Here is a 15,504-nt window from a genome sequence, read left to right on the forward strand (position 1 = left end):
GGGTCAGAGAGGCCAGTGAGCAGATCCTGTGCCGGGGTCAGAGAGGCCAGTGAGCAGATCCTGTGCCGGGGTCAGAGAGGCCAGTGAGCAGATCCTGTGCCGGGGTCAGAGAGGCCAGTGAGCAGATCCTGTGCCGGGGTCAGAGAGGCCAGTGAGCAGATCCTGTGCCGGGGTCAGAGAGGCCAGTGAGCAGATCCTGTGCCGGGGTCAGAGAGGCCAGTGAGCAGATCCTGTGCCGGGGTCAGAGAGGCCAGTGAGCAGATCCTGTGCCGGGGTCAGAGAGGCCAGTGAGCAGATCCTGTGCCGGGGTCAGAGAGGCCAGTGAGCAGATCCTGTGCCGGGGTCAGAGAGGCCAGTGAGCAGATCCTGTGCCGGGGTCAGAGAGGCCAGTGAGCAGATCCTGTGCCGGGGTCAGAGAGGCCAGTGAGCAGATCCTGTGCCGGGGTCAGAGAGGCCAGTGAGCAGATCCTGTGCCGGGGTCAGAGAGGCCAGTGAGCAGATCCTGTGCCGGGGTCAGAGAGGCCAGTGAGCAGATCCTGTGCCGGGGTCAGAGAGGCCAGTGAGCAGATCCTGTGCCGGGGTCAGAGAGGCCAGTGAGCAGATCCTGTGCCGGGGTCAGAGAGGCCAGTGAGCAGATCCTGTGCCGGGGTCAGAGAGGCCAGTGAGCAGATCCTGTGCCGGGGTCAGAGAGGCCAGTGAGCAGATCCTGTGCCGGGGTCAGAGAGGCCAGTGAGCAGATCCTGTGCCGGGGTCAGAGAGGCCAGTGAGCAGATCCTGTGCCGGGGTCAGAGAGGCCAGTGAGCAGATCCTGTGCCGGGGTCAGAGAGGCCAGTGAGCAGATCCTGTGCCGGGGTCAGAGAGGCCAGTGAGCAGATCCTGTGCCGGGGTCAGAGAGGCCAGTGAGCAGATCCTGTGCCGGGGTCAGAGAGGCCAGTGAGCAGATCCTGTGCCGGGGTCAGAGAGGCCAGTGAGCAGATCCTGTGCCGGGGTCAGAGAGGCCAGTGAGCAGATCCTGTGCCGGGGTCAGAGAGGCCAGTGAGCAGATCCTGTGCCGGGGTCAGAGAGGCCAGTGAGCAGATCCTGTGCCGGGGTCAGAGAGGCCAGTGAGCAGATCCTGTGCCGGGGTCAGAGAGGCCAGTGAGCAGATCCTGTGCCGGGGTCAGAGAGGCCAGTGAGCAGATCCTGTGCCGGGGTCAGAGAGGCCAGTGAGCAGATCCTGTGCCGGGGTCAGAGAGGCCAGTGAGCAGATCCTGTGCCGGGGTCAGAGAGGCCAGTGAGCAGATCCTGTGCCGGGGTCAGAGAGGCCAGTGAGCAGATCCTGTGCCGGGGTCAGAGAGGCCAGTGAGCAGATCCTGTGCCGGGGTCAGAGAGGCCAGTGAGCAGATCCTGTGCCGGGGTCAGAGAGGCCAGTGAGCAGATCCTGTGCCGGGGTCAGAGAGGCCAGTGAGCAGATCCTGTGCCGGGGTCAGAGAGGCCAGTGAGCAGATCCTGTGCCGGGGTCAGAGAGGCCAGTGAGCAGATCCTGTGCGGGGTCAGAGGAGGCCAGTGAGCAGATCCTGTGCCGGGGTCAGAGAGGCCAGTGAGCAGATCCTGTGCCGGGGTCAGAGAGGCCAGTGAGCAGATCCTGTGCCGGGGTCAGAGAGGCCAGTGAGCAGATCCTGTGCCGGGGTCAGAGAGGCCAGTGAGCAGATCCTGTGCCGGGGTCAGAGAGGCCAGTGAGCAGATCCTGTGCCGGGGTCAGAGAGGCCAGTGAGCAGATCCTGTGCCGGGGTCAGAGAGGCCAGTGAGCAGATCCTGTGCCGGGGTCAGAGAGGCCAGTGAGCAGATCCTGTGCCGGGGTCAGAGAGGCCAGTGAGCAGATCCTGTGCCGGGGTCAGAGAGGCCAGTGAGCAGATCCTGTGCCGGGGTCAGAGAGGCCAGTGAGCAGATCCTGTGCCGGGGTCAGAGAGGCCAGTGAGCAGATCCTGTGCCGGGGTCAGAGAGGCCAGTGAGCAGATCCTGTGCCGGGGTCAGAGAGGCCAGTGAGCAGATCCTGTGCCGGGGTCAGAGAGGCCAGTGAGCAGATCCTGTGCCGGGGTCAGAGAGGCCAGTGAGCAGATCCTGTGCCGGGGTCAGAGAGGCCAGTGAGCAGATCCTGTGCCGGGGTCAGAGAGGCCAGTGAGCAGATCCTGTGCCGGGGTCAGAGAGGCCAGTGAGCAGATCCTGTGCCGGGGTCAGAGAGGCCAGTGAGCAGATCCTGTGCCGGGGTCAGAGAGGCCAGTGAGCAGATCCTGTGCCGGGGTCAGAGAGGCCAGTGAGCAGATCCTGTGCCGGGGTCAGAGAGGCCAGTGAGCAGATCCTGTGCCGGGGTCAGAGAGGCCAGTGAGCAGATCCTGTGCCGGGGTCAGAGAGGCCAGTGAGCAGATCCTGTGCCGGGGTCAGAGAGGCCAGTGAGCAGATCCTGTGCCGGGGTCAGAGAGGCCAGTGAGCAGATCCTGTGCCGGGGTCAGAGAGGCCAGTGAGCAGATCCTGTGCCGGGGTCAGAGAGGCCAGTGAGCAGATCCTGTGCCGGGGTCAGAGAGGCCAGTGAGCAGATCCTGTGCCGGGGTCAGAGAGGCCAGTGAGCAGATCCTGTGCCGGGGTCAGAGAGGCCAGTGAGCAGATCCTGTGCCGGGGTCAGAGAGGCCAGTGAGCAGATCCTGTGCCGGGGTCAGAGAGGCCAGTGAGCAGATCCTGTGCCGGGGTCAGAGAGGCCAGTGAGCAGATCCTGTGCCGGGGTCAGAGAGGCCAGTGAGCAGATCCTGTGCCGGGGTCAGAGAGGCCAGTGAGCAGATCCTGTGCCGGGGTCAGAGAGGCCAGTGAGCAGATCCTGTGCCGGGGTCAGAGAGGCCAGTGAGCAGATCCTGTGCCGGGGTCAGAGAGGCCAGTGAGCAGATCCTGTGCCGGGGTCAGAGAGGCCAGTGAGCAGATCCTGTGCCGGGGTCAGAGAGGCCAGTGAGCAGATCCTGTGCCGGGGTCAGAGAGGCCAGTGAGCAGATCCTGTGCCGGGGTCAGAGAGGCCAGTGAGCAGATCCTGTGCCGGGGTCAGAGAGGCCAGTGAGCAGATCCTGTGCCGGGGTCAGAGAGGCCAGTGAGCAGATCCTGTGCCGGGGTCAGAGAGGCCAGTGAGCAGATCCTGTGCCGGGGTCAGAGAGGCCAGTGAGCAGATCCTGTGCCGGGGTCAGAGAGGCCAGTGAGCAGATCCTGTGCCGGGGTCAGAGAGGCCAGTGAGCAGATCCTGTGCCGGGGTCAGAGAGGCCAGTGAGCAGATCCTGTGCCGGGGTCAGAGAGGCCAGTGAGCAGATCCTGTGCCGGGGTCAGAGAGGCCAGTGAGCAGATCCTGTGCCGGGGTCAGAGAGGCCAGTGAGCAGATCCTGTGCCGGGGTCAGAGAGGCCAGTGAGCAGATCCTGTGCCGGGGTCAGAGAGGCCAGTGAGCAGATCCTGTGCCGGGGTCAGAGAGGCCAGTGAGCAGACTGTGCCCGGGGGTCCAGAGAGGCCAGTGAGCAGATCTGTGCCGGGGTCAGAGAGGCCAGTGAGCAGATCCTGTGCCGGGGTCAGAGAGGCCAGTGAGCAGATCCTGTGCCGGGGTCAGAGAGGCCAGTGAGCAGATCCTGTGCCGGGGTCAGAGAGGCCAGTGAGCAGATCCTGTGCCGGGGTCAGAGAGGCCAGTGAGCAGATCCTGTGCCGGGGTCAGAGAGGCCAGTGAGCAGATCCTGTGCCGGGGTCAGAGAGGCCAGTGAGCAGATCCTGTGCCGGGGTCAGAGAGGCCAGTGAGCAGATCCTGTGCCGGGGTCAGAGAGGCCAGTGAGCAGATCCTGTGCCGGGGTCAGAGAGGCCAGTGAGCAGATCCTGTGCCGGGGTCAGAGAGGCCAGTGAGCAGATCCTGTGCCGGGGTCAGAGAGGCCAGTGAGCAGATCCTGTGCCGGGGTCAGAGAGGCCAGTGAGCAGATCCTGTGCCGGGGTCAGAGAGGCCAGTGAGCAGATCCTGTGCCGGGGTCAGAGAGGCCAGTGAGCAGATCCTGTGCCGGGGTCAGAGAGGCCAGTGAGCAGATCCTGTGCCGGGGTCAGAGAGGCCAGTGAGCAGATCCTGTGCCGGGGTCAGAGAGGCCAGTGAGCAGATCCTGTGCCGGGGTCAGAGAGGCCAGTGAGCAGATCCTGTGCCGGGGTCAGAGAGGCCAGTGAGCAGATCCTGTGCCGGGGTCAGAGAGGCCAGTGAGCAGATCCTGTGCCGGGGTCAGAGAGGCCAGTGAGCAGATCCTGTGCCGGGGTCAGAGAGGCCAGTGAGCAGATCCTGTGCCGGGGTCAGAGAGGCCAGTGAGCAGATCCTGTGCCGGGGTCAGAGAGGCCAGTGAGCAGATCCTGTGCCGGGGTCAGAGAGGCCAGTGAGCAGATCCTGTGCCGGGGTCAGAGAGGCCAGTGAGCAGATCCTGTGCCGGGGTCAGAGAGGCCAGTGAGCAGATCCTGTGCCGGGGTCAGAGAGGCCAGTGAGCAGATCCTGTGCCGGGGTCAGAGAGGCCAGTGAGCAGATCCTGTGCCGGGGTCAGAGAGGCCAGTGAGCAGATCCTGTGCCGGGGTCAGAGAGGCCAGTGAGCAGATCCTGTGCCGGGGTCAGAGAGGCCAGTGAGCAGATCCTGTGCCGGGGTCAGAGAGGCCAGTGAGCAGATCCTGTGCCGGGGTCAGAGAGGCCAGTGAGCAGATCCTGTGCCGGGGTCAGAGAGGCCAGTGAGCAGATCCTGTGCCGGGGTCAGAGAGGCCAGTGAGCAGATCCTGTGCCGGGGTCAGAGAGGCCAGTGAGCAGATCCTGTGCCGGGGTCAGAGAGGCCAGTGAGCAGATCCTGTGCCGGGGTCAGAGAGGCCAGTGAGCAGATCCTGTGCCGGGGTCAGAGAGGCCAGTGAGCAGATCCTGTGCCGGGGTCAGAGAGGCCAGTGAGCAGATCCTGTGCCGGGGTCAGAGAGGCCAGTGAGCAGATCCTGTGCCGGGGTCAGAGAGGCCAGTGAGCAGATCCTGTGCCGGGGTCAGAGAGGCCAGTGAGCAGATCCTGTGCCGGGGTCAGAGAGGCCAGTGAGCAGATCCTGTGCCGGGGTCAGAGAGGCCAGTGAGCAGATCCTGTGCCGGGGTCAGAGAGGCCAGTGAGCAGATCCTGTGCCGGGGTCAGAGAGGCCAGTGAGCAGATCCTGTGCCGGGGTCAGAGAGGCCAGTGAGCAGATCCTGTGCCGGGGTCAGAGAGGCCAGTGAGCAGATCCTGTGCCGGGGTCAGAGAGGCCAGTGAGCAGATCCTGTGCCGGGGTCAGAGAGGCCAGTGAGCAGATCCTGTGCCGGGGTCAGAGAGGCCAGTGAGCAGATCCTGTGCCGGGGTCAGAGAGGCCAGTGAGCAGATCCTGTGCCGGGGTCAGAGAGGCCAGTGAGCAGATCCTGTGCCGGGGTCAGAGAGGCCAGTGAGCAGATCCTGTGCCGGGGTCAGAGAGGCCAGTGAGCAGATCCTGTGCCGGGGTCAGAGAGGCCAGTGAGCAGATCCTGTGCCGGGGTCAGAGAGGCCAGTGAGCAGATCCTGTGCCGGGGTCAGAGAGGCCAGTGAGCAGATCCTGTGCCGGGGTCAGAGAGGCCAGTGAGCAGATCCTGTGCCGGGGTCAGAGAGGCCAGTGAGCAGATCCTGTGCCGGGGTCAGAGAGGCCAGTGAGCAGATCCTGTGCCGGGGTCAGAGAGGCCAGTGAGCAGATCCTGTGCCGGGGTCAGAGAGGCCAGTGAGCAGATCCTGTGCCGGGGTCAGAGAGGCCAGTGAGCAGATCCTGTGCCGGGGTCAGAGAGGCCAGTGAGCAGATCCTGTGCCGGGGTCAGAGAGGCCAGTGAGCAGATCCTGTGCCGGGGTCAGAGAGGCCAGTGAGCAGATCCTGTGCCGGGGTCAGAGAGGCCAGTGAGCAGATCCTGTGCCGGGGTCAGAGAGGCCAGTGAGCAGATCCTGTGCCGGGGTCAGAGAGGCCAGTGAGCAGATCCTGTGCCGGGGTCAGAGAGGCCAGTGAGCAGATCCTGTGCCGGGGTCAGAGAGGCCAGTGAGCAGATCCTGTGCCGGGGTCAGAGAGGCCAGTGAGCAGATCCTGTGCCGGGGTCAGAGAGGCCAGTGAGCAGATCCTGTGCCGGGGTCAGAGAGGCCAGTGAGCAGATCCTGTGCCGGGGTCAGAGAGGCCAGTGAGCAGATCCTGTGCCGGGGTCAGAGAGGCCAGTGAGCAGATCCTGTGCCGGGGTCAGAGAGGCCAGTGAGCAGATCCTGTGCCGGGGTCAGAGAGGCCAGTGAGCAGATCCTGTGCCGGGGTCAGAGAGGCCAGTGAGCAGATCCTGTGCCGGGGTCAGAGAGGCCAGTGAGCAGATCCTGTGCCGGGGTCAGAGAGGCCAGTGAGCAGATCCTGTGCCGGGGTCAGAGAGGCCAGTGAGCAGATCCTGTGCCGGGGTCAGAGAGGCCAGTGAGCAGATCCTGTGCCGGGGTCAGAGAGGCCAGTGAGCAGATCCTGTGCCGGGGTCAGAGAGGCCAGTGAGCAGATCCTGTGCCGGGGTCAGAGAGGCCAGTGAGCAGATCCTGTGCCGGGGTCAGAGAGGCCAGTGAGCAGATCCTGTGCCGGGGTCAGAGAGGCCAGTGAGCAGATCCTGTGCCGGGGTCAGAGAGGCCAGTGAGCAGATCCTGTGCCGGGGTCAGAGAGGCCAGTGAGCAGATCCTGTGCCGGGGTCAGAGAGGCCAGTGAGCAGATCCTGTGCCGGGGTCAGAGAGGCCAGTGAGCAGATCCTGTGCCGGGGTCAGAGAGGCCAGTGAGCAGATCCTGTGCCGGGGTCAGAGAGGCCAGTGAGCAGATCCTGTGCCGGGGTCAGAGAGGCCAGTGAGCAGATCCTGTGCCGGGGTCAGAGAGGCCAGTGAGCAGATCCTGTGCCGGGGTCAGAGAGGCCAGTGAGCAGATCCTGTGCCGGGGTCAGAGAGGCCAGTGAGCAGATCCTGTGCCGGGGTCAGAGAGGCCAGTGAGCAGATCCTGTGCCGGGGTCAGAGAGGCCAGTGAGCAGATCCTGTGCCGGGGTCAGAGAGGCCAGTGAGCAGATCCTGTGCCGGGGTCAGAGAGGCCAGTGAGCAGATCCTGTGCCGGGGTCAGAGAGGCCAGTGAGCAGATCCTGTGCCGGGGTCAGAGAGGCCAGTGAGCAGATCCTGTGCCGGGGTCAGAGAGGCCAGTGAGCAGATCCTGTGCCGGGGTCAGAGAGGCCAGTGAGCAGATCCTGTGCCGGGGTCAGAGAGGCCAGTGAGCAGATCCTGTGCCGGGGTCAGAGAGGCCAGTGAGCAGATCCTGTGCCGGGGTCAGAGAGGCCAGTGAGCAGATCCTGTGCCGGGGTCAGAGAGGCCAGTGAGCAGATCCTGTGCCGGGGTCAGAGAGGCCAGTGAGCAGATCCTGTGCCGGGGTCAGAGAGGCCAGTGAGCAGATCCTGTGCCGGGGTCAGAGAGGCCAGTGAGCAGATCCTGTGCCGGGGTCAGAGAGGCCAGTGAGCAGATCCTGTGCCGGGGTCAGAGAGGCCAGTGAGCAGATCCTGTGCCGGGGTCAGAGAGGCCAGTGAGCAGATCCTGTGCCGGGGTCAGAGAGGCCAGTGAGCAGATCCTGTGCCGGGGTCAGAGAGGCCAGTGAGCAGATCCTGTGCCGGGGTCAGAGAGGCCAGTGAGCAGATCCTGTGCCGGGGTCAGAGAGGCCAGTGAGCAGATCCTGTGCCGGGGTCAGAGAGGCCAGTGAGCAGATCCTGTGCCGGGGTCAGAGAGGCCAGTGAGCAGATCCTGTGCCGGGGTCAGAGAGGCCAGTGAGCAGATCCTGTGCCGGGGTCAGAGAGGCCAGTGAGCAGATCCTGTGCCGGGGTCAGAGAGGCCAGTGAGCAGATCCTGTGCCGGGGTCAGAGAGGCCAGTGAGCAGATCCTGTGCCGGGGTCAGAGAGGCCAGTGAGCAGATCCTGTGCCGGGGTCAGAGAGGCCAGTGAGCAGATCCTGTGCCGGGGTCAGAGAGGCCAGTGAGCAGATCCTGTGCCGGGGTCAGAGAGGCCAGTGAGCAGATCCTGTGCCGGGGTCAGAGAGGCCAGTGAGCAGATCCTGTGCCGGGGTCAGAGAGGCCAGTGAGCAGATCCTGTGCCGGGGTCAGAGAGGCCAGTGAGTAGATCCTGTGCCGGAGTCAGAGAGGCCAGTGAATAGATCTGTGCCGGGGTCAGAGAGGCCACTGAATAAATTCTGTGCCGGGGTCAGACAGGCCAGTGAGTAGATCTGTGCCGGGGTCAGAGAGGCCAGTGAGTAGATCTGTGTCACAGGAGCCCTAGTGGTCAGACCGCAAATTGCCTTCCAAACTGTGCCAGCGCACGGATCGTGCGAACTCTGGTCGCAGTCAATGCGCAGGAACCGTTGGCAATTGGCCGCAGCCAAACCAGAAGGGAGCCTGTGTGGTACGGTAATTACAACTTACACACTAGTTCAGGGTATAACTGCCACCATGGGACAGAGGAGCCCGTTGACTGTCTGAGCCTAGATCTACAAATAAAAACGGTTAAAACACGCTGTATTCTGTCTAGCCAACAATAAACCATAGTAGCGTCTCTTCAGAGACCTGGGATCAGTTTCTGTGTATGCTGAATAATAGGGCAGCTGGAACAACAACTGACGATAGCGTCGGTTTATTGAGAGCAATATAAATAATATATACAGACAATTATTAAAATCAACAATTGAGACATTAATAGCCGGTATGAAAAATAAAAGAAAGGGAGAAAAAATACTTAGTTCCTGGAAAGATGTCCTTTTGTGGGAAGAATCATAAAGTCCTTGGTAAAATCATTAGTTTCAGCTCAAAGTTCAGAGTTCAGACCAGGTGGATGCCAGCATATCCTCAAGCTGGCACAGATGTGATCAAGATGGAGTTTCAGGGTGGAGGACACTGAGTTTGGCTCCTCTGACATTCTTATGCCCCTGATCCAGTAGGAGGGAGTGAGGGCCGGAGCCACACACCCACCCACTTAGAACATGAGATGAGTCCTCCCCTTGTCCTGGGGACCAGATATCATGTCTTAACCACATATGGGCTCTATCTCACAGAACCGTACAGGTCAGGGCAGATTTACTAACATTTTCAGGTCTGTCTCGATTTACCCAGCAGTCTGATACCAAACATGAGGGGTGGGACCCCTGTGGTATCATCAGGGCACTTTCAAACTGCCTAACTGGCAGTCTTTACCTCAGAATGTTCTGAATCTTCCTCAGAACCAGCACCGGGACTCATGCTACACTTCCCCCACGTTTGGCGAAGCTGCCATCTCAGGAACCCCAGAAATATGACAGATCTGGGAAGTTATGGATTATGCTATGAGACTCAGGTTATTCAGGATGTGTGCTAGCTGCTAGCAGCTGGCTTCCCTTTGATCCTTACCAGGGAGCAAGGTGTCAAGACCTCCCGGGGATTCGTAGCCTGCCTGGCTGAACCTAGGCCTCCTTATCACCCTTTGGTTAATTAACATCTACATGAGATCAGCTAGGTGTCACCTGGTTCCCAGAACAGAAAAGGGAATGAATGCCTCCATGTTATTCTGCCTTCCACAGGGAATATGTCTAAGCTAATTAACAACTCAAAAGACATCCTGCACCTAAATTAGGGGCAGAGGAGAAAAACTTGTATTTTAAAAAAACAGCAATGTCGGTTCTGATTCCTGTAATGGCTGCACAAATTTAGCCAGACAGCGATCAGAAATTGGACTGCGCGGCTCCTTCCAATTCGCCCGCGTTTCTCACGGCTGTTCCGTGACAATCTGTGCCGGGGTTGGACATACCTTTGTCGGCGAGGGAGAAGGTGCTGTTGAAGTATTGCTCCTCCACGTTCCAGGACGTGTCGTTGGACTTGTTGGAGACCCCGCAGGAGCCGGTGCAGCTGACTTTGATGGCTGCAGAGAGAAGGGGAGACAGTCAGGTGCGATGCGATTGGCTGATCAGTTATATGTGAATTTATCCAATCACAGAGTTCTGAGTCACAAACGTCAGGAGACAAATACAACAGGAACGTTTGTGATGTCGGGTAACCCTCACGTTTAGTCACATTGGCCTTAAAACCGGTCAGACCGGCTCCTAAGGAAGGTGAACGGATGCATTCGGCACGTTCCACCATCTGGACTACGAGTCCAGCGCAGTGAACGCATGCTGACGGAATGGGGGGAGGGGAAGCGGAGTCCAGCACACTGACCGCATGCTGATGGAATGGGGGCGGAGTCCAGCGCAGTGACCGCATGCTGACGGAATGGGGGGCGGAGTCCAGCGCAGTGACCGCATGCTGATGGAATGGGGGGGGGGGGGTCACGGATGGGAAACTGATGCCTTTTAACAACTTTCGGTTCCACGGATCAGTTTATGATCCGCTTGTACGGCACACAGACCTGTTCCGGCTCAGCTACCGATATTTTACCCTCCCTGCCGCAGTGGTGGTCACGGCAACCCCTTCCACACACCCGTTCTAATGGAGTAGTGTTAACAGATCCCGTGCTTCCATGTGCTCTCACTACCTGCGCTGCCATGCCCTCTCACACGCCATCACTACCTGCGCTGCCATGCCCTCTCACACGCCATCACTACCTGCGCTGCCATGCCCTCTCACACGCCATCACTACCTCTGCTGCCATGCCCTCTCACACGCCATCACTACATGCGCTGCCATGCCCTCTCACACGCCATCACTACCTCTGCTGCCATGCCCTCTCACACACCATCACTACTTGAGCTGCCATGCCCTCTCACACGCCATCACTACCTGCACTGCCATGCCCTCTCTCACACGCCATCACTACCTGCGCTGCCATGCCCTCTCACACGCCATCACTACCTGCGCTGCCATGCCCTCTCACACGCCATCACTACCTCTGCTGCCATGCCCTCTCACACGCCATCACTACATGCGCTGCCATGCCCTCTCACACGCCATCACTACCTCTGCTGCCATGCCCTCTCACACGCTATCACTAGCTGCGCTGTCATGCCCTCACACACGCCATCACTACCTGCGCTGCCATGCCTCTCACGCCATCACTACCTGCACTGCCATGCCCTCACACGCCATCACTACCTGCGCTGCCATGCCCTCTCACACGCTATCACTAGCTGCGCTGTCATGCCCTCACACACGCCATCACTAGCTGCGCTGCCATGCCCTCTCTCACACGCTATCACTACCTGCGCTGCCATGCCCTCTCACACGCCATCACTACCTGCGCTGCTATGCCCTCTCTCACACGCCATTACTACCTGCGCTCCCATGCCCTCTCACACGCCATCACTACCTGCGCTGCCATGCCCTCACACGCCATCACTACCTGCGCTGCCATGCCCTCTCACACGCCATCACTACCTGCGCTGCCATGCCCTCTCACACGCCATCACTACCTGCGCTGCCATGCCCTCTCTCACACGCCATCACTACCTGCGCTCCCATGCCCTCTCACACGCCATCACTACCTGCGCTGCCATGTCCTCTCTCACACGCCATCACTACCTGCGCTGCCATGTCCTCTCTCACACGCCATCACTACCTGCGCTGCCATGTCCTCTCTCACACGCCATCACTACCTGCGCTGCCATGTCCTCTCTCACACGCCATCACTACCTGCGCTGCCATGTCCTCTCTCACACGCCATCACTACCTGCGCTGCCATGTCCTCTCTCACACGCCATCACTACCTGCGCTGCCATGTCCTCTCTCACACGCCATCACTACCTGCGCTGCCATGTCCTCTCTCACACGCCATCACTACCTGCGCTGCCATGTCCTCTCTCACACGCCATCACTACCTGCGCTGCCATGTCCTCTCTCACACGCCATCACTACCTGCGCTGCCATGCCCCCTCTCACACGCCATCACTACCTGCGCTGCCATGCCCCCTCTCACACGCCATCACTACCTGCGCTGCCATGCCCTCACGCCATCACTACCTGCGCTGCCATGCCCTCACGCCATCACTACCTGCGCTGCCATGCCCTCACGCCATCACTACCTGCGCTGCCATGCCCTCACGCCATCACTACCTGCGCTGCCATGCCCTCACGCCATCACTACCTGCGCTGCCATGCCCTCACGCCATCACTACCTGCGCTGCCATGCCCTCACGCCATCACTACCTGCGCTGCCATGCCCTCACGCCATCACTACCTGCGCTGCCATGCCCTCACGCCATCACTACCTGCGCTGCCATGCCCTCACGCCATCACTACCTGCGCTGCCATGCCCTCACGCCATCACTACCTGCGCTGCCATGCCCTCACGCCATCACTACCTGCGCTGCCATGCCCTCACGCCATCACTACCTGCGCTGCCATGCCCTCACGCCATCACTACCTGCGCTGCCATGCCCTCACGCCATCACTACCTGCGCTGCCATGCCCTCACGCCATCACTACCTGCGCTGCCATGCCCTCACGCCATCACTACCTGCGCTGCCATGCCCTCACGCCATCACTACCTGCGCTGCCATGCCCTCACGCCATCACTACCTGCGCTGCCATGCCCTCACGCCATCACTACCTGCGCTGCCATGCCCTCACGCCATCACTACCTGCGCTGCCATGCCCTCACGCCATCACTACCTGCGCTGCCATGCCCTCACGCCATCACTACCTGCGCTGCCATGCCCTCACGCCATCACTACCTGCGCTGCCATGCCCTCACGCCATCACTACCTGCGCTGCCATGCCCTCACGCCATCACTACCTGCGCTGCCATGCCCTCACGCCATCACTACCTGCGCTGCCATGCCCTCACGCCATCACTACCTGCGCTGCCATGCCCTCACGCCATCACTACCTGCGCTGCCATGCCCTCACGCCATCACTACCTGCGCTGCCATGCCCTCACGCCATCACTACCTGCGCTGCCATGCCCTCACGCCATCACTACCTGCGCTGCCATGCCCTCACGCCATCACTACCTGCGCTGCCATGCCCTCACGCCATCACTACCTGCGCTGCCATGCCCTCACGCCATCACTACCTGCGCTGCCATCCCATCACGCCATCACTACCTGCGCTGCCATGCCCTCGCACGCCATCACTACCTGCGCTGCCATGCCCTCACACGCCATCACTACCTGCGCTGCCAAGCCCTCACACGCCATCACTACCTGCGCTGCCATGCCCTCACACGCCATCACTACCTGCGCTGCCATGCCCTCACACGCCATCACTACCTGCGCTGCCATGCTCTCTCACACACCATGATACCACACGCTCTCACTACCTGGGCTGCCACGCACTCTTCACACACTGATGCCACATGCTCTCACGACTGCCATGCCCTCTCGTATGCTGTGATACCACGCTCTATCACTTGCTGCTGTGCCAGGTGCCTGTGGCTCAATGTAAATAAAGGAGAGGGTTGGACAAACGGCCCAAATCACAAAGCCACCCCCGCCCCCAGCCCATCAGAGCCAGGAACCCCCCAACCCATCAGTATATATGTGGTAATAAACAGGTCACAGTAGATACAGGACAGGCTGCAGGTCCCTCCTCTGCTCTCATCTGTGTTGTAAGACTGGAAAGTTTGGTTTGTTTGTAGAAACTTTTCCTGAACATGCGGTCACACAGAGCCAGTGCAGAAACAGGAAACCGCTGCCAGGCTGACATGCCCAGACAGCAGCTGTGTGTGATGCCAACCTGATCCCAGCGCCATGCGACTGTGTACCGCCAGGCCAGAACATGCGGTCACACAGAGCCAGTGCAAACAGGAACCCACTGCCAGTATGATGCCAACCTGATCCCAGCATCATGTGACTGTGTACTGCCAGGCCAGAACATGCGGTCACACAGAGCCAGTGCAAACAGGAACCCACTGCCAGTATGATGCCAACCTGATCCCAGCGTCACGTGACTGCCAGTCACCACCAATCCCGGGAAACATCCTCACCACATTGCCAAGAAATACTGTCCATCTAACCCCAGATCTGCTGGTCGTTATCGGTTTACGCATACGGAGCGATCTATAGCTGGCACTCATCTATGAGAACTACAAGTCCCAGCCAGCCCTGCGGGGGATTCAGCAGTGCGCTGTGGTGGTATAAATGGCGGATGTCTTCCCAGCAGCGTTCAGCGAGAATAGCCCGGCGACACCCATCTGCCCACAAAGGGCGTTAAATAATTATAAGAGCTGAAATCCCAGCGCAGCGCACAAAGGCTTCTCCCCGGGGCGGCCGACATTATCCCTCGGCTCACAGCAAGGACGAAAATACCCAGCCAACCAAACCACCAGAATCCCAGAGACGACAAACCTCCCTCCACACACAGCACAACCCGATCTGTGTCCAATCAGAGGGATCTCCCCGGGGCGACATTATTCCTCGGCTCACAGCAAGGAAGAAAACACCCAGAAAACAGCCTCCGGCGTGACTGAGCCTCAATCCACCCGACCCGCCAACTCCAACCAACCAGAACCGCCAGAATCAGAGAGACGACAAACGTCCATCCACACATAGCACAACCTGATCTGCGTCAGAGAGAGATTGATTCCCTTTGGCATTTCCTATAGTATGCGGTCAGCAGCATAGAGAGCACTTGTGACGCTTACACTATGCGCGCTGCGCAGCAGTATAATACACTACAGTGTTCTCCCCAGGCTCTTTTAGGCGGGTGCTCCACCCAGCTAGTTTTGATGGACACCCGGCTCACCTCCTCCTATGCTGTAAGCAGAGTTGTGCAGAGAAGCACCTGCCCTGCATTTCTCATATTGCCCCACCCGGCTACATGCCACCCGGGGAGAACACTGCGCTATCGCACTGCTGCACACATTTTCACATACACCATTGCTGATCCCACTCACTCTACTGAACGGAATCAGCAGCGCGACGCACGGCAACGCAGATTGCGTGTAATCGGGTGCGCTTTGTCTAATGTGAACGAGGCCTAAGGGTGACATGATCCCTCGTCTCACTGTGTCCAGCAGAATGCATTATCTCCTCCCTACAGCCCAGCTGCTAGTATAGTGCCGCAGCAATGGAAGATTCGTTTGAAGCATGGGGTGTAACTGGGAAAGAAGTGGGGGCACAAACTGCAGGGGGCCCGGAGGTGTGGGGGTGAACACGTAACCAGCGCAGGAGATTTGGGTGCAGCCGGCGCCACCATAGGCCGTAATAGGAATTACATCTATAGCGGCGCACAGGGAGTAACTTTAGTGCCGTCAGAAGTCGGAGCTGAAGTTACTTTTAAAACACACTAATTCCATCATTCCCCACCATCCACCTGTACCTGGAGGGGGAATAGTAATTACTGCTGCCGGGACTTGTGCAGGAGCAGGGTGAGCCGTATACCGGCTGTATCCTGCTCCCAAGTCTCCCGGTACTCGTGTTGCCATCCTATCTACTAACCTTCCCTCAGATACTGCAGATCAGGTGGTTTGTGGCTACCCTTGTTATTGGTGCTATGACCATGATGGCCACACTTGTCGTATGACCCTTGTGAGATGGGCCCCC

The 15,504-nt window shown here is 60.5% G+C and overlaps 1 protein-coding gene across 1 annotated transcript in view; it reads right to left on the bottom strand.

Annotated features, from left to right (window-relative positions):
- The window catches only part of ARRDC1 (arrestin domain containing 1), a 48,767-nt gene that overhangs the window by 26,307 nt on the left and 6,956 nt on the right, over nt 1-15,504 (bottom strand). Inside the window, exon 2 of the mRNA XM_068249187.1 lies at nt 9,837-9,947. Coding sequence (XP_068105288.1) covers nt 9,837-9,947 — 111 coding nt within the window. The remainder of the gene's footprint in view (nt 1-9,836; nt 9,948-15,504) is intronic.

The sequence above is a fragment of the Hyperolius riggenbachi genome, chromosome 8 (genome assembly GCF_040937935.1).
Source record: "Hyperolius riggenbachi isolate aHypRig1 chromosome 8, aHypRig1.pri, whole genome shotgun sequence".
Taxonomy (NCBI): Eukaryota; Metazoa; Chordata; class Amphibia; order Anura; family Hyperoliidae; genus Hyperolius; species Hyperolius riggenbachi.